This window comes from Thermobia domestica, chromosome 3 (genome assembly GCF_964235325.1).
Source record: "Thermobia domestica chromosome 3, izTheDome1.hap1.1, whole genome shotgun sequence".
Taxonomy (NCBI): domain Eukaryota; kingdom Metazoa; phylum Arthropoda; class Insecta; order Zygentoma; family Lepismatidae; genus Thermobia; species Thermobia domestica.
Window position 1 is genome coordinate 310,174,354 of NC_137456.1, and position 23,271 is coordinate 310,197,624.

General features: G+C 38.2%; 1 protein-coding gene across 1 annotated transcript in view; it reads left to right on the forward strand.

Annotated features, from left to right (window-relative positions):
- LOC145681142 (E3 ubiquitin-protein ligase HERC2-like) overlaps positions 1-12,663 on the forward strand; it is a 314,525-nt gene extending 301,862 nt beyond the window's left edge. Inside the window, 3 exon segments of the mRNA XM_081752576.1 lie at positions 1,964-2,118; positions 4,554-4,643; positions 11,569-12,663. Of these exon segments, the coding sequence (XP_081608702.1) occupies positions 1,964-2,118; positions 4,554-4,643; positions 11,569-11,760 (437 nt within the window). The 3' untranslated portion in view covers positions 11,761-12,663.
- The last annotated feature ends 10,608 nt before the right edge of the window (positions 12,664-23,271 follow it).

The following is a 23,271-nucleotide window of genomic DNA, read 5'->3' on the forward strand; positions in this document are numbered from 1 at the left end:
TTCATGGAACAAAATTAACATTTACAATTTATGCAAAACTAAAACTTCAGTTAGTAACATATTTTAGGAGTTAGACACATATTATACACAAGCATATAAAGATCTTTTACTACCGAGTTAAACTGATATCATGCAAACACTTTTAGATATGTAATATCAGGCGTTTCGTAAGGCTGTTAAGACAACCAAAACGACACCCATGACATGTTCAGTTGTATAACTTATACGTTTGATAACCTATGCAATGCGAGTTTAAAAGCCTATCAAGTTCACCAGCTCCTGACGTTGCATAGAATTCGGAAGGGTTGAATCTTGTAAAGGCTTTTTTTGTTGTTGTTGTTGTAGAATCCACTACAGAAAAACAAATGTGCTTGAATCATAAAAAGAAAAGAATGAAAATTTCCGATTTTTCCCTCAAAGAAGTAGCTTTTTGTTAAGAAAATGAAAGTCAGTCCTAGTTTTTTTTATTTGTTTTTTCATCTACTTGTACGTACACCAATTTCGCGGTACAGGAAACCAGCTTTCTATAGACCGACCGTGTGCTTGCATTCGAATGCAGTCATTGCAGTCACGTGTTCCTCCTATTGACTCCTTGGACGTTAACGAGGCATAGTGCTGCTTGCCCACAAAGTGCTGCTATATAAAATTACAAATAAAGAACTATAAACAATAGAAATAAATTTAAAATATTATTGTTGAAAACCCCATTCCGTCTTTATCTGTTTAATCATTCTATCTGATGCACAGTTATTTACTGCGTGGTTTGAATCGTCCGTATTGCGAGGAATGGATAGTTCCGCTGAGTATTCGGCACATCCTTGTGGAGTGTCCTGAATACTCATTTTTCAGAGAACGTCACGGACTGCCGCTTATACTTGACCGTGCATTTTTGAATTCTCCAGATTTTGTTAAACGTGTACTTGCATTTGTGCACGCTACCGACTTTGCTCACGTCCTTTGAGCTCTTTTTAGTCATTTTGCTATTTTATTTCTGTTGCTGCACTTTTATCTTTTACTCTTCACTGTTTCTTTTTCTTTTTTATTGTTGCTATTGTTGTATTCTTTATTTCTATTTATTCTTTTAACTCTTGCTTCTGGCTTTTGCTCTTAATTTTAGCACTTGCTTTATTTCTTATATTTTACAGTGATTCATTCCAAAGTTTATTTGCGGTAATCCGAGCTTGAGCAGTCTTGTTTGTTGTAACGGGGACACATAGCCTAGCTGCTGATGTCCCCATTACTTCCGTAACTCATCGATCCATCATTAACCATGCTGTGTACTGTCATCTTGCTAGCATTATATTGAAAACGTTGATAAGAGTAATCGGAATCAGTTACATCTAGGGATGGCCAAAATTTTGCGGAATCCGGATTTCGGAAAATTTATTTTCTGGAAACGGAAATTTCACTTTCCGGATTTCGGAACAAATCTGGAATTCGAAAAAAATCTGAAATTTGGAAAAAATCCCGAATTCAGAAAAATTCTGAAATTTGGAAAAAAATCGCGTTTTCCGAATTCCAGAATTTTACGAAATAGCAATTTTTTAAATTCCGGAATTTTTCCAACCAGATTTTTTCCGAAATCCGAAATTTTAGCGAAATCGAAATTTTTCCGATTTTACTTTCCAGATTCCGAAAAGTAAAAATTCCGGAATTGGCCATCCCTAGTTTTATCGTAATAGGTGGCGTTATTCTTGTATTGCATCAATTTTTACGTTTAAAAAAATCTCGATTTTCTCGAAAACTACACATAGGCTTTTATACTACTGTGTAATTTTGTTCAGATCAAGAATACCTATCGATTGGTATGTCTTGTCTTCGATTTTTTTTTCTTTTTGATCGTTACATGTTAATAATAATGAAGAATCAAGTTCTTCACTGCTTGCTTCATATTTAATTCATTGTATCAATTTTAATAACGATATTTCACCATTCTAATTATTATACTTTGATTTTATTACAGGTGTAGATTCTAAGTCATCTCTTGTTCAGTGGTTCTGGGAGGTAATGGAAGAATTTACCAATCAAGAGCGGTCGCTTTTCCTACGTTTTGTGTGGGGTAGGACAAGACTTCCAAGAACAATCGCTGATTTTAGAGGAAGGGATTTTGTGTTGCAGGTATGCCTTAATCAATAGGAATAAATGAAACAAAGGATTTTTTTTTTTATTCACATGTGACACATATATGTGAATATTATTATGCCTATAACAGAGAACACACAAAATATAAGTAAATGCGTGGGTTAATTGTCTTAATTTGGTAACGTGATAACACATATTTTATCCACGGAGTAGGTGACACAAATACATGTTGACAGAGATATTGTATCAAATATACAATAATGTACCTCTTTATTTTATATAATATTTTCTTATTAACCTGTGTTTCATGTTTGAGTGTTATCGGCGATCGATAATTTGTAAGTACTGATAAAAATTGGGAACTTGTAGAGGCTAAGCTGTACACAATTTGATTTTGCTTACTGTTTGGGGTCTTAGTAATTCCAAAATCATAGGTCGTACTTAAGATCATAACGATCAAATCTTAGCAAGAGATTTTGGTTGGAACGGGACTGAATTCTTTCTTCATTTTAAAATCTCAGTAGTTAAATTATGAACTGTTCCTTAGTAAAACTTAAGTTATATAGTAACTTGTCCGGTCTTGTAAGAGGGCTACTACACTTTCCTTACCATATTGATTAAAGCGCTACTTATATGTAAATACATATTTAAGCTTTAATAGCAATATTTTCAACTTGTTTAAATATTTTCTTATAGAATGTAAGAAACATATTTTTAATATGTAAAATAAATAAATAAATAAATTCCCTAGTACTACTGTGTGAACAGTATCTTTTCAACATAGCTATTTCAGTTATTTAGATTATGTATCCTCCTTCAGGATCAAATACAGGCTTTTAACTGTATTTTGCAACAAATTCTTCACGTGCTTGTTTTCAGCAACACAATGAAAGGTTATTGAAATTATATAACAAATTGTGCCAATACGAAGTAGTAATTACATACCCCCCAGTTAAAATGGAATTACATGACAACTTGATATACATATAATTTCAATTATTTCCGCTATATAACGCAACTTGTTATACGAGGTTTTCTGTAAAGTTTCTGCAATTAATATGAAACGAGATATATGAAATTCTAGAAATGGCTGCATTGTTTTCCAAAGTATTCACCTTCAAGATCGATACACTTTTGCATATGCTTAAATCAGTTTTAAAAACATGTTTCCCCACTAAGTTGCTAACTCAAAATTCTGCTGTTCGGAATGCGTCAACAGTTGCTTCAGGCAACACAAACCACGCAGCTTAATTTTCATGTATGGGAACAAAAAGAAGGCATTAGGTGATAAATCAGATGAGTACGGACAATGAGTCATTAATTCGACATTTTTACTGGACTAAATAGCAACAGTTTGACGTGCTGAGTAGGAACTGGCGTTGTCGTGGTGAAGAATAATGTGACGATTTGGGTTTGTTTTACGCAGTTCATTGATTATCTCTGACAAACAAATTGTTGTCTATTACTTAGCATCAACTGTCCTTCGATCTTTTAAAACTATGGTTGCCACATGTCCAGTATAACCGAACAAACAAGCAATCATTTGCTTGGTAGTACTCCTTGAACAAAGAACTATTTGATGGTTTCAGATCAATTTGAAATACCCAAACAGTGGATTGCTGTGTAGTTTCGGGTTTGTATGAATAGATCCAAGTTTCCTCCCTTGTAACAAGGTAGTACACTAAGTTTGACTTACCTTGTTGAATTTTTTAAACATTATTTTACACTAGTTGATATGAACTTATCGTTGAGTTTCGGTTAAGTTGTGCGAGATTCAACGGCTTAAAAGCTTCCATACGTTCAGGTGACCATGTAAAATCGTGTGTATTGCTTCTATATCAGTGTTTTCAGAGGAGTTCTTGTATTTTAGTTGTTATTTCGAACACGAGCTTTCATGAGCCACCCTGCTCACTTCATCTCGAGATATAAAAAGGGAGAATTTCTAGGATTGTGTACAGAGGATGATGAAAAAATTACGAGTTTTGAAATGTAGAATATTGATCGCTTTCCTTCCCTGTTGTAGCAACAGTACTTTTGTGAAAATTTCTTTAGCAGCAGTACCTTCGTGAAAATTTCTTTTGTATATCACGATATAAAGTATGCAGAGTAGTACTGTAGAAATTCCCAAACAAGAACGTGTTCTTGCAATACTTACAATGTGTTTTGTCATGGATTACCAGGTACTGTGGAAAAAGTATATTGTGGAAAGTATATGTACAGCAATTAAGAACTTAGTAAATGACATACAGAGAAGTTCGACGTCTTTTCGATTTTCTTACAGCAATGTCAAAGCGAATAACGAAACCAGTTTCGTTTTTATAAAAATTTAGAAGATTTGTAAATGCCACATTAGATTTCTGTTAAATATAGCATTCCTGTGTAGATAGATAAGTATTTGTTAAGTTTTTAAAATTATAATTTTTTTAGAAGTCTTCTATAAGTGATTAATGTTATAAATGTTATTCCTGTAGGTGCTTGACAAATACAACCCTCCAGACCATTTCTTACCAGAAAGTTACACATGCTTCTTTCTTCTTAAGATGCCAAATTATTCATGCAAGGTAAGTTGCTTAAAGTAATAAAATAAAATCAAATTCTATTTCTTTGTATTTAGTATTATCTCAAATAAAATGACTAATCACGTTTTTTGAAGTTTTACATCTTTATATGTAACGATGAAATTTTAACACGTAACAAAAACGCGTACAAACATAAGAAAGCCTTAAACAAAGCGTGAACTAATAAATGGAAACAAGTTTGTACAGTAAAATCTGTTAACTTAGCCATCCTTTAAATTGGCTTTATTGTTGCGGAACTTGTGTTTTACCATAAGATATGCATTAGCTATTACTCTGTACGTTGGCGGCCGTTTATCTTGGAACGGGGTAGCATTACAGCAATGTTATTCTTATGCTGGTAATGTTAAATTTACCTCCGTATGTTGAACACGTGAACATTTGGCTATCGTCTCCATTGCTTACAAACTCTTGGAAATATCTTCTACTTTTACAAACCCTTGCAAACATGTTACGAAAATCTTTAAGTTTTACGTCCCACGATTATGTCGGCTAGGCTAAAGGAAACAGTGATGGTGAGAAATGAATGAAATTGTAAAATGAAGAAAGTGTGATGAAACGGGAGAACCCTGAGATAAACCCCACACACGGTGTTTGTCCACCACAAAGCTCACTTGGCGTGAACTGGGATCGAAACAAGAACCCCATGCACCAGAGGTGAACACTCTACCACTGAGCCACCGCTGCCCTTCTTTACTGTTATGTTTGGGAAGGTCTATGAACCCAAGAGAGAAAGGGAGTCCATCAAAAGTAACTTTTCCATAAATACAGGAGATGATGGTACTATTTATTGTTTCTAATGTCGGCGCGTGTATGATCGGAAAGGTCTCATTCATATTTCAGATTACTCCCGTCCACACGAAATTACAGAGCTATGGTGTACTGATAGATGCTATGGGGCGCAGCTTAAATTGATAAAATGACAAACCTGTGCATTCGTGATCCTTTTCTGTTAGTTTCTGGTGATATTTCGACTTGCTCTGGAGTCATGTTCGCAATCATTTGTTAACCTTTTGTAGACTGGAGCTCCTAGAATATCATTGTTACCTGCTTACGTAAATCCTGTGAAGAAAATGAACTCCGAATTTGGACTTCACTAGATTTTTTAAAATCTTATTCACTTTAACACTTCGTTTGCAATTATTTTCAGCTCACTGACATATAAAAATTGCTATTTTCAGTAACGATTTTGATATCAAATGTTATTTCTTGATGTTCATTTTAACTAGTCACAATGCACGTTTATATTAGTGCATCCAATAAATCGAATACTCCTACTGGAAACTTAAATGAAATCATAGTGATATCAGACTTAATACCTCAGGTAAAGTCGTATCACTATATAATTACATGGACGCATGGGGGGATATTCAAAATTAACAAAAAATTGGCTACTTACCAATGAATCTTCCCTTGAAAAATTTAAAGATTTTGACGTTTCGGAACTCTCAGCTGGTTCCTTCCTCAGTGGCAAGGTAAAAAGGATTAAAACGAAAAGGAGATAAAAGGAGTAAAACCAGGAATACATACTACTATATAAAAGTAACGTACGAAAAGAGATCCTGAGATGAAAAGAGGAGAGTGAAAAAAGAATGAACTGAATAAAAAAGAACATGGTGTCTATGTTAGGCCACTATTGCGAGATCCAAAGTATGCATCAAAGGTAGGTACCCAAGCTCGATCAATGTTGCCAGTATCAAGGTTCAATGCAGGTTTGTATTTATGAATAAAAAACGATTCTTTAATTTCCCGTTTTTTTTTTTATTTATTTATTTATTTATTTTGCTGAACCTATTACCCTAACCTGTTTTATATTATGTGAATGTTGTTTTAGATGAAGCGCCAAACCCGACATGCCTTCTTCTTGTGACTTTTTTGATTGTCTAACATGTTCCTTCACATGCGTGTTAATATTACGTTTAGTTTGGCCAATGTATGAGGCATCATATTCGCAATGGACGCGGTAAATACCTGCCGTATTTAATGGATCGACAAAATAGCTTTTAAATCCAGTGAGATGTTTTTGTAAACTTTTGGGGGGAATACTTGAAGCAGATATGTTATGCTTTGCAAAAATACGTTGAATTTTTGTTGAAAGTTGTGGAAAATAAGGAATTCCAATTCAAGTTTTTGCTTCTTTGGAAGTTACCGTTTTGGAGACTTGCAGCGATCTACGTGTTTGATTAAACCATTTTTGTAAAATACACAGCTTATAACCGTTTTCTTGTCCTATTTTATATAAAAACTGTATTTCTTCAGTGAGATCTTTTTGACGGTCACAAATTAATAATGCTCTACGGAAGAAGTTCTTCCAAATATTGCCCTGTGTACATTGGCGGATGAGATCGAGCTTGGGTACCTACCTTTGATGCATACTTTGGATCTCGCAATAGTAGCCTAACATAGACACCACGTTCTTCTCTATTCAGTTCATTCTTTTTTCACTCTTATTTTTCATCTCAGGATCTCTTTCTTTTGTACGTTACTTTTATAAAGTAGTATGTATTCGTGGTTTCACTCCTTTTATCTCCTTTCCGTTTTAATCCTTTTTACCTTGCCACTGAGGAAGAAACCAGCTGAGAGTTCCGAAACGTCAAAAATCTTTGAATTTTTCAAGGGAGGATTCATTGGTAAGTAGCCAATTTTTTGTTAATTTCGTATCACTGTAATTTGTTTACATTTTAGACCTTCGACCAGGTTAGAAGATCGAAACTAGAAGACTTAAATTATTTCCAAGCAGGCGACTAGAAGACATCAGGGTTAATCGTCCGCCTCATTTAGCCTTACAGGCCATAACCATGGGGCGTAAACCAAAAATTTCGTTTAATTTTTAATCTTAACACTATCCATCAACATTGTTCTGGTGCAGTTCCGAGCTTCCTTCTACAATTTACTGCAATTGATTATTTATTATTTGGTTTTGTTTTCTTTATCTGCGCGATTTCTCGATAGCTTCAACTGAGATTTACGTTCATCTCATTAGACAGGCTTCCGGTTTTCTTCAGGAAAAACAGTGTGTATACTTTTATTTCTAACATATTGCCTTGTTAATACATGCATGTATCTGAGTGGCACTCGTCTCTCCTTCATAGATTCAGTCCGCTATCTGACTCTGGTCTTTGACCTTAGATTATTGTGGCAAGTCACATTTGTAATCTGGATTCCATGACTTTTCGCTCTGAAATTTTCCTAATATTCTTTCCCTTCGGTCGGGGGCTGCGGTGGCTCAGTAGTACAGCGTTCATTTTTGTAGCATGGGGTCTTTGGTTCGATCCCCGCTCATGCCAAGTGAACTTTGTGGTCAACAAACACCGTATGCGTGGGTGTTCTCGGGGTTTTCCCGTTTCCTCCCACTTTCCTCATTCCACATTTTAATTCATTTTTTATCATCACCGTCTCCTTTAGCCTAGCCGGCATAAGTGTGGGACGTAAAACTTATCCCTTCCTTCGTCGTATTCCGTAATGTTTATATCGTAGTCTAGTACGTCCGAATTAGACTGTGATTGTTGTACTGCTCATTATTCTGCGCGCTCATCTTTATTAAAGCAATATAGCCTTTTCATCACTGTAGCATCCTGCTAGCTATTGAAAGTTACTGCATGAATCTCGTTGCTAGAGTATCCATTAAGCAGGGTGTGAAATCTTAAGGACATGGAGAGAGCTTTTCCTCCTTAATATTTTTGGAATAAAGTTTTCCCTACTAATAAGGCACTGGAGGGTGAATAAAGTGACACTATTGCCGTAAGTTTGCAGATTAATTACAGTAATTCATATGTAATTAACATGTACTTCAAATGTATTTAATGGGTAAACTAGTGCTTGCATCATCTCTAATTCCACATAGTTCAATAATTGTAGATGTTCAAATATGTGAACTCTCTGTGTCGAAGCATTTCAGAACGAAGAGTTTCTATTTTTAAACATTTATGTCCCCTCTTCTCTCCGCTACTTTGACTGTGATAATTTCTCACCCTGCCTGTAAAGTTTAATTTAAATTGTTTATTTAGTATAGGCCATACAATAGTTAGTTTTTTTTTTTTTTTTTTTTAAAACAGATGCAACCTTGAAAATAAATAGTAAATTCGTTGTTCCTTGAGTTTAGAGCTGAGTATTTTTGTGAATGTTGAATACAATGCTATACTACATTAGCTGGATTTTTAACCTGCAGAATGTATCACAAAATGGAAAATTTGAGTATATACTATCTATATGTATAAAAATGAAAATACCTATGTTTGTAACTTAATAATTCTTGAATCACCCAATCAATCTCGATCAAATTTTCAACATAAATTAGATTCGGGATTAAGATGGTTTCTATCATATCATTTTGACGGTGCAGTTTAGGGGAGGGAGAAATATTTTAAAATAATAAAAATGACCGATATTAGTATCGAATCCGTATTTTCGGGTTCACTGAGATGAATAGTGACACTTCCGATGCCATTTAAATCCAAATTCAACCCCTAACTTGGGGGAGGTATATAAAAATAATCAAGAATGGCCGATATTAGTGTCGAATCTATAGTTTTCGGGGTGACTGAGATAAACAGTGACACTTCCAATGTCATTTAAATTCAAATTCAGCTCTTTATATCCAAAATGAAACGTATTTTTCCCGTGCGAAGAACGGATATTCTGCTAGTAGTAAATATGCATTATTGAATTTAGGCTTGATCCAACGTTGAAGATGATCCATGTTCTGGGTGAACCCAGGAAACTGCATTGAAAAAGAAAATGAAATCAAATATTTCAGTTTAACGTCCCATGATTATGGTCTGTAGATAGGCTAAGAGAGACATGATTAAGGCAAGTGAATGATTATGCCCTTTAGGTAGGCTAAGAGAGACATGATTAAGGCAATTGAATGATTATGCCCCTTCTATAGGCTGAGAGAGACATGATTAAGGCAAGTGAATGATTATGCCCTTTAGATAGGCTGAGAGAGACATGATTTAGGCAATTGAATGATTATGCCCTTTCTATAGGCTGAGAGAGACATGATTAAGGCAAGTGAATGATTATGTTATGCCCTTTAGGTAGGCTAAGAGAGACATGATTAAGGCAATTGAATGATTATGCCCTTTCTATAGGCTGAGAGAGACATGATTAAGGCAAGTGAATGATTATGCCCTTTAGGTAGGCTAAGAGAGACATGATTAAGGCAAGTGAATGATTATGCCTTTTACATAGGCTAAGAGAGACATGATTAAGGCAAGTGAATGATTATGCCCTTTCTATAGGCTGAGAGAGACATGATTAAGGCAGGTGAATGATTATGCCCTTTAGGTAGGCTGAGAGAGACATGATTAAGGCAAGTGAATAATGATGGAAGAAGTGGTGGAATGAGCAAGTGGGAGAAAACAGGAGTACCCAGAGAAAGCTCACGGACACGATGTTGTTCACCACAAACTTACTTGGTAGGGAATCGATTTCAGTATGCAGTTTTTCACGAGTTTCATTCCTTTTCTATTTTGTTTTAAATGATTCTTTATTTGTTTCATATTCTTGCTGCATTTTACAATAAGTGTGGAAGTTAAAATACGTCTATAAAAGGAAATTCAAAAATATTCTTTAGAAATATATTTTTCCATTACTAGATTCTTTCTATTTATCTTCTCACCTACCTTCGTGACCCCCAGGTTCAGAAACTCCATGATAAGAAGAAGAGCGTGAAATAATTGAGATGTAGACAATTCAAAAGGATCTTAACTAAAATCTTACTTTTGATAAATATATGCAAGATGGATACTTTATTTGCTAACGAGTAATAAAAAGTTCACTCTAATCTATATTTATAAAAATGATAGTCACTATATTTGTGACTTAATAACTCTTGCCCAATCTCGATCAAATTTGCCACATAGGTGAGGTTCGGGAAGGGTGTAGTTTTTATCATTTCACTTTGAGTACAACTCAGGGGAGGAGGAGAGAGAGATATTTAGAAATGGTCGAAGATGACCGATATTAGTGTTGAATCCATAGTTTTCAGGTTCGCTTAGATGAACAGTGACACTTCCGATGCCGTTTAACTCCATTTCAGTCCCGTAGCTTGGGGGAGGGGAGAGAGATATAAAAATGATCGAAAATGACCGATATTAGTGTCGAATCCATAGTATTCGGAGTTACTGAGACGAACAGTGACGCTTCCGATGCAGTTTAAATCCCAAACCAGCCCCCATTAGTACTTTATGTGAAAATTGAAACCTATCCTCCCCGTGCGAAGAACGGATATTCTGCTAGTGAAAAGATATAAAACAATTTACTTTGTTGTAAGTTATACGTGCGGGCCGATATAATCGCATTTTGTGCACTGATTTGTAATTATATTTGAAGCTGGACAAAGGCTGTTATACAACAAAGAAAGCAACGGCTGTTCCAGTAGCAGAAAGTATAATTCATAATTTTGGGGGGTGAAGGTGATAAATGTATTGTATCATATTGACTTTTTATCTTCAAAAAGCTAAAATAATAATCGAAGAACGTTTGATAATCCGGATGGAAAGATCCATAAATTGAAAGAATGTTGTTTCATCAATTGAGTGCACCCTCAGAATTTGGAATACGAATCTGGAAGTCATCCAGATGATTAACCAAATTTTGCAGACATTCTAGAAAGTCTACATAATTCGGAATAATAACTGAAATATTGCTCAAATAATTGTATTAATTCCAAGAAAAGTTGTGTTTAAATATAAAATGATTTTAAATTGAAAAGACGTGCTCTTTCGTTGCCTGGGAGATACATTCTTGGACTCTCCACGTTAGTAAGGCTATCAAGAACTAGATAGAAAGGATTTTTTTAAAAAAAATAATGTTAATATTATATAACTACGATAGTTGATTTACCCTAATATACATATGAAAAGCAACGCAAGACATGTTGATTTCTTTTTTTAAAATTTTGCAGGCTGTTTTGCGTGAGAAATTGAAGTACGCAATCCACTTTTGCAAATCCATTGACACCGATGAATATGCTCGTGTTGCCATGACAGGAAGCGCCGTGGACCCTGACTCTTCAAGTAACAGTGACAGCGACGATTTGGAGAGCATTGACAGTGATGAGCCTGTGATGGATTGTGTGTCAGTTTGTTCAGGATGACAATTAACGTATTATTTTTAGTTTGTAAAGGTTTTGGATACGTTTCACTCCTTTCTTATTATATTTATGTCATGTTACGAACTTCTTTTCGTTTTCCCTTCAGAAGAAAGTTCTCAGTTATTGTTACTGTTATTTTCTGAATCTATTCGTGTAATTGGAAGTTCTTTATTTAATTTAAATATAAAGTACAGTAACGGTATTGTATGACTGTATGTTCTGAGTTTCAATTTGTATTATAAGACTGTAAAAAAAGAAATGCACAGAGTATTGTATACATATATTGAGAGGAAAAAAATACGGGAGTAACAATATTTTACTGGAAAGAGAAGAAACGAAAGGGAGAGAGCGCGAGAAATCTATTAACAATGTTTATAATTTTTTAATTAGTGTAAATATTTGCAAAGTGATAGGTCAATCAAGCGAGAATGATAAGAAAGAAGAATGTATTTGTATATTTCATTATTTATTTCTATATTTAAATCTTGCTTTCCGTTAAGAATTGCTTATAGAAATATTTAAAACGAGCCTGCAAATAAGTAAATAATTTATTACTGTTATATTGTAGAGTTGCACATCCATAAGGATGAGAAAGATCTTTTATTATTATGTTCCGTAATGATAAGTTTCCTATGCAGTGAACGAACCACCGTACTGATAACATAATATGCACATATTTGAAAAACATTTCTTCATGATGGAATTATTTATAGTATATCATTCTTTTGAAAACATGGTAGTCAGCATGTACTGTGCTATTTCATATATGCCATTGCAATTTGTATTGCTTGCCAAAGTTTCTTTTTCACTGCCAACATAAATATTGCTTTCATATGAATCTCATAAATAGGGAAAATAACTAAACAGCACGAAAGTATTTATATATGAATAAATATTGATGCTTTATTTTTGTCTTTTATTTCATAATAAAATAAGTAATGAGTATGAGGTTTGCAAGTAACTCCTTTTTATTGTATAATGTCTTCATAACAACTGAAACTGAAATCTTTTTAACACCTGTACAAGTTATTGCATTCATTTGAAAGTGAATATGTAACACTAGAACATTGTGTTTAGTGTATAATCACGAACCCAAAATTTGTTACGATGACTTATTACGCCAATAATCCTTATTATCAACACAAAGTGTCGTCACTTCTGGTGTCAAACTGCACCGTAATAAGTATTACTTCTCCTTTGGAGTAAAGTTTGCTGCATTATTAGAGCATTACCCCGATTTTAATGTGTTTTATACGGACGTATTTAAGAATGGGAATTCTGTTGGTTGTGCCTTTGTTACTGATGAGGGCAGCTCAAAATTCAGTTTGCATCGTCTGTGTTTAATATATACTGCAGAATTAACTGCAATAAGCTTGCCCTCGACCATGCGCTTACGCTTTCGTTACGCACCGATTTTCAGAGCGTAGTTATGAGCCTACAGAATATCTTCAGTAAGCACGTCCTCATTCAAAACATCCTTGTGAGATGCCATCAGCTACATCAACAATGTTGTGTTGTTTTTGCTGAGTGGCGCGTCATGTCGGCATTCGGGGAAACGAACGTGCTGATACAGCTGCCAAGCACACCACCTTGGCCGAAGTTGCGTTGGAGTAGTCTTCCTCGCACCGGTCTCTATAGCTATTTCCATACCTTGATGCGCTCTCATTGGCAAGTAAACTGGGACCAGGCAAATGAAAACTTCACGCAGTTAAACAAAACCTTGGGGAATGGCACACATCCGCTCGCTCTCGTCGTGGAAATGAAGTACTCCTAATGCGTTTACGTATCGGACACACTCATCTGACGCATAGTTATTTGTTGCGTGTTTTGAATCGCATGTATTGTCCCACTGAGTATTCAACACATTCTTGTTGAATGTCCTGAATACTCAGAACTCAGAGAACGTAATGTCATTTAAACTTGATTGTGTATTGTTCAGTGATATTGCTATTGTTGAGCGTGTCTTCTATTTTGTGCACGCTTCTAACATTGCTCACGTTCTCTGAGCTTTCTAAAAGTCTTTTCCTGGTATATTTAATGTTGCTGTACTTTAATTTTTATTCTGTTTTTTTTCTTTTTTCGCTATTTATTGTTATATATTTTCTCTATTGTTACTATTATTAGTATTTATTGTTATTGCTGTATTTTAGTATTTTTATTGTTATATATTTAGTATTTATTGTTATATTTGTTATTTTGATATATTTATTATTTTCTCTTCTTTTAGTTTTTACTTTTCTTTTTCAGCAGTATTAAAGTTTATTTACGTCAGTCGTTTTCATCGTGACGGTAACAAGTGAAGGGTAAGGGGAAAAAAACAAGGAATGTCCATGTAAGTGCTTTCTCGGGTGCTTTGTCCTATCTGTTGGTGACTCTTTGTACTATTTAACTGTATATGCCATGCATGCGTAGATGTAGAAATGTCCATGTATAAAGGGGCAAAAGATTTAACTAACTCTATTCTTTTTACGGGGTTTTCAATATTAAGACGCCGTTTTCTCGAAAATGCAGTTTTGCGACAATCCTTTTTTCCCCTTACCGTTCAATTGGCCTCGACGCTAACGTTCCCAAATCTGTCAATACTTTGAGTATGTAGCTCAGGTTGGCGCAAGTTTTTAGCACGGATGGATATATATATTTCATAAAATGCTGCATTTATAGCGGTTATGCTCTACTAATGGTAATCTGCACTGAGAAATGCAACGTAACCTATAGAGTGCGATGATTGAAGGTATTAAATGTCAATTATGCTAAAATGCCCGGTATATGTAGTAAATTTCTATTGAGATCGCTATTATAAATCTACACCATCGATATAAATCTGCATACAATGCCTTTTTGATATAATCAACTTAGTACCTTCAAAATGGTATTTTATAGCTGACGCTGTGTTCCTGGGTGGAAGTTAACTTTAGGAGAGCAATAATGTTATGGCCGTACATTCAGCGTTATATAATATTCTTTCGAAAAACTCACACCATTCTGTACTAGGTGATCATTGCACGTAAGATTTCTGTATATTCCTGTTGGTCCCCTCTTAATTTATTTTAAAACATTTTATTAAAATAATAATAATAATAATAATCGCTTGCTTCTGCAATGCACAGGATCACAAGTTATGTGCTTTGTTAATACAAAAGTACAATTTAGATATTTCTCTTAAATTCACTTTAGTTCCTTTAAGAAAATACGAGATATAATGTAAAAAACAGCTAAGAGCGAGTAACAGACAGGAAGAATACAATTTTTTTTAGCGAAATCCCCCTCCAAGTAGCGGACCGTCATCGTCGGGGAGGGGGTGGAGCTGAGAGGGCGGCTTCATCATTCATTCATCTATCATCCCTCATCTTCATATCATTGCTCGCCCTCTCAGCCGCTAATACCGCTACCGGACTCGCGGGTGGTTGGTGGGAGTCGGGAAGAGGCAAATCTAGTGGACGTCTTCCTCCACTTGGGGAGGACGTGCACCCACCCGGCCTACTGTTGTCTGCGTCCAGTGTATGTGTTGTCCGGAGTGTTGAGTCTTTAAAAATATAGATAAAAAAAAACAAAAAAATGAAAAAACTAAAAAAATCCTATAAAAAACAAAAAAAAATGAAAAACTAAAAAAATCCTATAAAAAACAAAAAATATTAAAAATACAAAAAAATCCGCACCATTAGTTTTGTTTTGTTCTTCCTGGGCTGGTGGGGGTCTATCTTTTTGTTTGCCAGGTTCTTTTGTTTTGTTTATCTTCTTCTTTTTCCGGGGCCACGCGTTTTTGTCGACGGGAATGGTTTTTGCACTTCCATTCCCCTTGACCGTGTCGGCCCCACGCTGATCCTAAGGTGTTGGGCGTGCTGAAGGGATGGCCAGGGGGTAGCGTTAGTTCCCCTATTAACGCCCCGGTGTGACCTCACACCCCTTTTTCTTTTCAAAAATGTTCATTAAATTTCACACTTTTATGGGTAAAAACACTTTAAACTCTGATCCGGGCTCTCCCTCACGGATGAAGCCCAAACCAACTGAACCTGAGATAGTGGAAAAGACAAGTATCGCGACACCTGTTGTCCGGTATCTTGTAATAAAAGATAAAGACGTTGATAGTGCCAATTCTGATGCAAACCGTCCGAGTGCTATTAAGGGCTTGTCCCCTTTTGTTATTCATAAAGTTATCACTTACCATGCCGGACAGGTTAAAGATATGAAGAAGTTGCGTAATGGCACTTTATTGGTGGAAACGACAGACGAGAGGCAAACTGCGAAGCTACTTAAGTTAACATCTATTGGACCGGTGAACGTGTCAGTCGAACCACATCGTATACTGAACGTTTCCAAAGGGGTAATATCGTGTTGGGATCTCCTCAATGCAACCGAAGAGGAAATTAAGTCGTAGTTAGAGGACCAACACGTTATCGACGTAGCTCGAATCAAAAGTAAGAAGTCAGGTGAACTTGTCGCCACCCAGTCCCTGATTCTTACTTTCAGTTTGCCCACGCTTCCGGAGTACGTCAAGGCTGGATACTATCGTTTGAAAGTTCGGCCGTATATCCCAAGTCCTTTGCGGTGCTTTAAATGTCAACATTATGGGCACACCAGCACCTCGTGTAATGCGAGTGCTGCTCTTTGTGCGATTTGTGGCCAGGGTAGTCATGGTGCGGAACCCTGCAAAGCGGCCAAGCCCTTCTGTGTCAACTGCAAGGGTGAGCATTCAGCTTGGTCACGGGACTGTCCAGCCTTTCAGCGCGAGAAGCGTATTCGGGAACTCATGGTTGTTGAGAAGATTTCTGCTGCTGATGCTAAGCGTCGTCTGAAAGAAAGCGTCCCTTCTTCGCTTTCTGTTCCCTTCGCTACTGTTGCAGCTAGTTCCCGAAAATCTGTAGCCACCCAGACTTCAGACGTTTCCACCCAGACAGACTCGGTCCCACAGAATAGTTGTGCCACGAAGACCCCGGTTGCAACGACAAGCGAGCTTCCCAGAACCCCACGTGTTTCTGTTAGTGGTGCTCTTCGGCGTACTCCAGCCCAGCGCCGATCACCTTATATAGCCGGACTTAAACTTAGCCAACATATTCGCCGGCTGAACGAGACTGTTCTCACTCCCAAGAGAACAAAATCTACGCCAGTTCGTAAGCCTCCTGCCGTTTCTCTGAAATCTGACATGGTGGAGGACGAACTTATGGATTCCGAGTGGGCTGTTATTGGACCCCGTGGGAAAGTTCGCTTGAAACGTTAATCCTTCCCAGTATGGCGCTTCTTCAGTGGAACCTCAATGGCTTCTGTGGTCACTGTGAGGAATTGATCCAACTGCTAACTGACCACTCGCCTGTACTTCTCTGCTTGCAGGAAACCCATTTTAAGCCTACCCAGTCATTTGTTCTTTCTGGGTATACTATGTATCGATGTGACAAGCCAGATGCTGCCCACGCTGCTGGCGGCGTGGCAGTCTGTGCCTCCGATTCTTTGTATTCTCAGCAAATTCACATTGTGTCCCGACTGCAAGCCGTTGCGGTGCGAGTACACTTTTCTCGCCCGCTTACAGTATGCTCATTGTACGTTCCTCACTCAGAAGCCTTTACAACCGCCGATCTGCTTCAGCTCTTCCATCAACTTGAGCCGCCAGTCTTGCTTGTAGGAGACCTTAATGCCTATCACCGTCTGTGGGGTTCTGTCCGTACTGACGGTCGTGGCCGCGAGGTCACCGAATTTCTTGAGGAGAGTGGCTTGCTTATCCTTAACGATGGCAGTCCTACTCATTTCTCCACTGCCCATGGCACATATTCTTGTATCGACCTCTCCATGTGCAGTGCTGGTCTCTTGACCTCATTGACCTGGAGAGTGCATCCTGATCTTTGTGGCAGTGATCACTTCCCGTTGTTTGTTGAAGGTCTCCCAGTTACTCCTCCTTTTCCTCTCCGCCGCTTCAATCTGAAGCGTGCTGACTGGCGTAAATTCCGTGAGCTCAGTGAGTTTCATTGTCGTGATGATCTCCCTGTAGCTGTTGTGGCTGAGGCTTTTGAGCAGACTGTTATTGATGCTGCTCATGGTTCCATTCCAGAATGCGGTGGCGACGTTTCTCGCCGGCGTGTTCCATAGTGGTCTGCGGAACTCCGTGAGGCTATCCGGGCTCGTCGGCGCGCTCTTGCCACTTTTAATCATCATCCCACAGAAGACAATCTTCAGCAATTCCGCATTCTACGTGCTCGTGCTCGACGTCTGGTAAAGCTCTCGAAGCGCCAAAGCTGGAAGAATTACGTTTCGTCCATCAGTAGTCGCACACCTATGTCAACTGTGTGGCGTCGGGTTCGCTCCCTAAACGGATCCGCTTCTTTACTTCTTGTCCCAGCCTTAACGGTGAATGGTGTTCTAGAGACCAATCCCTCAGAGATCGCCAATATCTTGGGCCACCATTTTGCCACTATCTCTGAGTCAGATCACTACCCACCAGCCTTTGCTCGTTCACGTCCTCAGCTGGAGCGAAACCCGTTAAATTTCCGTGCCGCCAACAGTGAGGACTATAACGCTCCTTTCACGCTCGTTGAGTTCGATTCTGCTCTCCGCGAATCGTCCAATACTGCTCCCGGGCTTGACCGTGTTTCCTATGATATGTTGCGCAACCTCTCCCGCGATTCTCAGCTTGCATTATTGCAGCTGTATAATCGCCTCTGGGTTGAGGAGTTTTTTCCACCTGCTTGGTGTGAGGCCCTGGTTCTTCCCATCTTAAAGCCAGGGAAAGCCGCAACTAGCCCCACGAGCTACAGACCCATTGCTCTCACGAGCTGTGTCTGTAAGCTGCTGGAGCGAATGGTCAACAAGCGCCTGGTGTGGTATTTGGAATCGCATTCCCTTTTCAGCAAATTTCAAAGTGGGTTTCGTCGTTTCCGCTCCACTACCGACAATCTTGCTTATCTTGAGGGTGAAATTCAAGACGCCTTTCTCGACGGCGAACATCTTGTTGCTATATTTTTCGACTTAGAGAAGGCGTATGACACCACATGGCGTTACGGAATCCTAAAACAATTATACGACTGGGGTCTTCGTGGGCATATGGCCCACTTTATTTCGAATTTTCTTCACGAGCGACACTTTAGAGTGCGTGTGGGCTCTACTCTCTCAGAGCGCTTTGTACAAGAAAATGGTGTTCCACAAGGCAGTGTTCTTAGTGTCACGTTGTTTGCTGTCGCAGTCAACAGCGTTTTTTCGCAGATCCAGGCTCCTGTGTCTGGTCTGCTTTATGTTGACGATCTTGTCATTTTCTGTCGCTCCCGCCACCTTCGCGGCATTACTCGACAGCTTCAACTGACTCTCAATCGTCTCGTTCGCTGGTCGAATGAGACTGGATTTCGCTTTTCCACCGAGAAATCCCAATGTGTTCACTTCTGCCGGCAGCGTACCTGCGTTGTTGACCCGGACTTGTACCTCGATGGCACCCGTTTGTCATTCGTTGATACAGTCCGTTTCTTGGGTCTGGTGTTTGACCGTCGCTTGTCGTGGGCACCACATGTACGGAATCTTAAATATTCTTGTCTTCGAGCTCTGAATCTCCTTCGTGTCCTTTCCCACCGCACGTGGGGTGCTGATCGTACTGTTCTACTTCGTTTATACCGTAGTCTAATTCGGTCCAAGTTAGACTATGGCTGTATTGTCTATGGTTCTGCTCGTGCTTCTCTGTTACGACAACTTGACACAGTGCATCACCTGGGTATTCGTCTTGCTACTGGCGCCTACCGAACAAGTCCCGTCACCAGCCTGTATGCTGAAGCCAATGAACCTTCGTTAGTATATCGTCGCAGTAGACTACTCCTTAATTATTCTGCGCATGTGCGTTGTATTCCAGATCACCCGTGTAGACCATGTCTCCGCGGTGGTCGGATATACGAGCGCTATGCTGCACGTCCTCGCTCTACACGTCCATGGTACATCCGTGCGTGCGAGAGCTTTCTTGCCGACGATTTCGTGTGGCCCTCTCTTTCGTTGGTTCGCTTTTGTGCTATTCCACCATGGCTGCTTCGTCTACCTCGAAATGATTTAAGTTTGTCTCTGCATTCGAAACAGCAAACTAGTTCCCAGGTGTACCAGCAAGAGTTTGCCGCACTGTTAGATCAGTACCCCGATTTTAGTGTGTTTTTTACGGATGGTTCTAAGGATGGGGATTCTGTAGGCTGTGCCTTTGTCACGGACGAGGGCAGCTCAGAATTCCATTTGCATCGCCTGTGTTCCGTGTTCACTGCAGAATTGACTGCTCTTAAGCTTGCCTTAGACCACGCTCTCACGCTTTCGTTAGGTCGTGTGCTTGTTTGCACCGACTCTCAGAGTGTGGTTCTGAGTCTACAGAAGGTCTTCAGTATGCACTCTCTCGTGCAGGACATTCTTGTGAGATGCCATCACTTGCAGCAACAGGGTAGTGTCGTCGTTGTCTGCTGGGTGCCGGGTCATGTCGGCATCCGGGGAAACGAACTTGCTGATACTGCTGCCAAGAACGCCGCCTTGGCCGGGGTTGCACTGGAGCATAGCCTTCCCTGCTCCGATCTTCATTCGTATTTTTCTAACTTGATGTGCTCTCACTGGCAAATAGATTGGGACCAGGCCATTGACAATAAATTGCACGCAGTCAAGCCACTCCTAGGAGAGTGGCGTACGTCCTCGTCTGCTCGTCGTCGCGATGAAGTGCTCCTGGCGCGTTTGCGTATCGGACACTCTCATCTGACGCACAGTTACTTGCTGCGGAGGCGGAACCGTCCGTATTGTGAGGAATGTATAGTCCCCCTGAGTATTCAGCACATTGTTGTGGAATGTCCTGAATACTCAGATCTCAGAGAACGTTTCAGATTGCCTTCTGCTCTTGCCCGTGCTTTGGGGGATTCAAGTGATATGGTTCGACGGGTACTTGAGTTTGTTCATGCTTCAGGGGTTGCTCACGTTCTCTGAGCTGTTTTAGTGTGTTTCCACTGTTTTATTGCTGCTGCATTTTTAATTTCTGTTCGCTTTTATTGTGTTTCTATATATTGTTATTGTTATATGTTTTAATTTATTTATTGTTTTATTTTCTATTGTTTTATGCACTTTATCTTTTAATTTCTCTTATTTAGCAGCAGTTTTGTTGTTCCTATTCTTTTAACCTTTTTCTTTCCATCTTTTAATTCAGAGCAACCATGTTTATCGTGACGGGGACATATAGCCTAGCTGCTGACGTCCCCATTACCCCCCCCCCTAATCATTCATTCATTCATTTTTTAGCGAAATGTTTGCACAAATTTCTTGGTAATTCCTCGATATCATAGACAAAATGTAACAACTGACATTAAATAAAAGCGGTAAGCGGAGTACGCGAAATGCCGTGAAACGCATCGTCGTTGATATGCAATATGTCGTAGTTAACCCTTTCCAGCCTGAATTTTTGTGTGTGATGGAAAAACATATATTCACAGTATTTTCTGTTGCAATGATGCCAGGTCCTAGATCCTCTGTTTCGCTTCACCGCGGGTAAGTAGAGATACCAACTTATGAGATTGACCCAAACGAAGAGTGTAATGACTACATGGGGAAACTGCATGAATTATTTGATTTATGATTATAAAAAATTAGTGATTCCAAAAGTTATCAACGAGCTGGAAAGGGTAAAGAAAAAAAAATCTTGCCCAGTTTTCGCCATTTTGAAATCAAAATTGCTGCCAACGGCTTCTTGAAAGACGTCGTATCAATAACAAGAGAGCTATTTCTATACTGGCGGTACAGCCAATGTTAATGGACATCGGATTTGATTACAGCAACTTTTTCCCCCTTAAAACTTGACATATGATAAATATTACAGTATCAGCGAAGACGACATATGAATTTAGAAAAGGTGAAGTCTGGGAGGATACAGAACAAGTGCCAAAATCCACGAATTCCAATTGAAGTTATAAAGTCTAGGCAGACGTCTAAAAGCTACCCAGTGACAATGAGATTGGCAACTCAGTGAATTGGCGTTCAGAGTACAAAGGAATCAAATCTTTTTACATAAATGGTGAGGAAAAGAAACATGAAGTTTGTACAGTATGCTTAAGTATATGGAAAAGTTACTTTTTTTTTCATTATAAGAGTTAATTACAATATCTGAAAATTAATCTTTTGAGTCACGGGCATAAGCTCACCTATAGTAATGTAATAGTGAGCAAAAGCTAACCGGACATAACTTCACCATAAATAATAAAATTGTATTATAAAATAATAACTAAGGTAATAAAAAATGAAAGAAATAAATAATGATTATTGCTAATTGCACCAAATAACCAGTGACAGCACTACAGAGGGGCTGAAGAACCTCCAAAAAATCCTCGTAGGTAAAATATCTCTGTATAAGCTGAATGAATCTCCCCGACGACTTCTGTAGATAACTCTGTAACACTTGAACATTTGGGGAAGATGCCGTATATTTACACACAACAGCATATTAAACAAATACACATTTTTTTCTGCACAATAATAGAGAGTACACAGTTTACACTATACTATTTACAATAAACATAATTACAGCATAGCTTTGCCGAAGTAGTACATAATACGGAATTTGAAATCATGAAATTGTAATACAATACATAATTTAAATTTACAATTTGCAATTTCAGTTCACAATATACTGTTTACATTAAACATTAAGATCCGAACAATCATTAGCTATTTGCAACCAACAAACATCCAATTAGGAGAAAGAAACGGAAACATTAATTTAATAACAACAAAATGTAGAGCTGAGCAAGTATGTAATTATATATAAAAATAATTATAAATAAAGTTATATATTTTATTTTTAAGTGAGCTTATGTGCACAACCGGGGAACTTTTGTCCGCTCTTGTGACTTAAGACTGGCAGTGAGTTTATGTCCGGTTGACTTTTTGCAGGTGAACTTATATCCTACACTCGAATCTTTTATGCTCTGAAAAGAGCTTCAGATAGAGATTTTAAAGATAAAAATGTCCCAAATAACCAAAAAAGTGGATTTGATTCCCTTGTACATTGAACGCGCCATGTATTTTTTTTTAAACACGGCTTTGGTATGTGTATGAATGTCAATTGCAAGAGGATACGACAGTGAGTATTAATGAGTTTTTAGAATTGTCGAACAAGAGCCCACAAATATTCAAAATTTTGGAAGAAATTCGTTACTTGACTAAAAAATAATGGCATTTCATTGTAGTTTTACAGGTTGATATTACTTAACGGTACATGAGTTCTGGAAGGTTATACGAGAAATGATCAGAAAGTAAATTTACAAAGCCTGCAGTGAAACGTGTATATACTATTTCATCCAAGCAATACAGCCAACAGATAGTACATACATTTGGTTATTTTTCGACATAGTCTCCATATCGGTGGAAGCATGGGATGAATTTGAAGATTCCCTCCTGGTAACTATTCTATCCTTACGTGTTCAGCCACGTTCTCACCTCCTCGTCTGAAGCCAGCGACGGCCTTCTAGGTGCTCCTTCAAGTGCGGGAACAGGTGAAAGTCGCTTGGAGTGAGGTCCGGACTGTACGGAGTGTGGTCGATGATG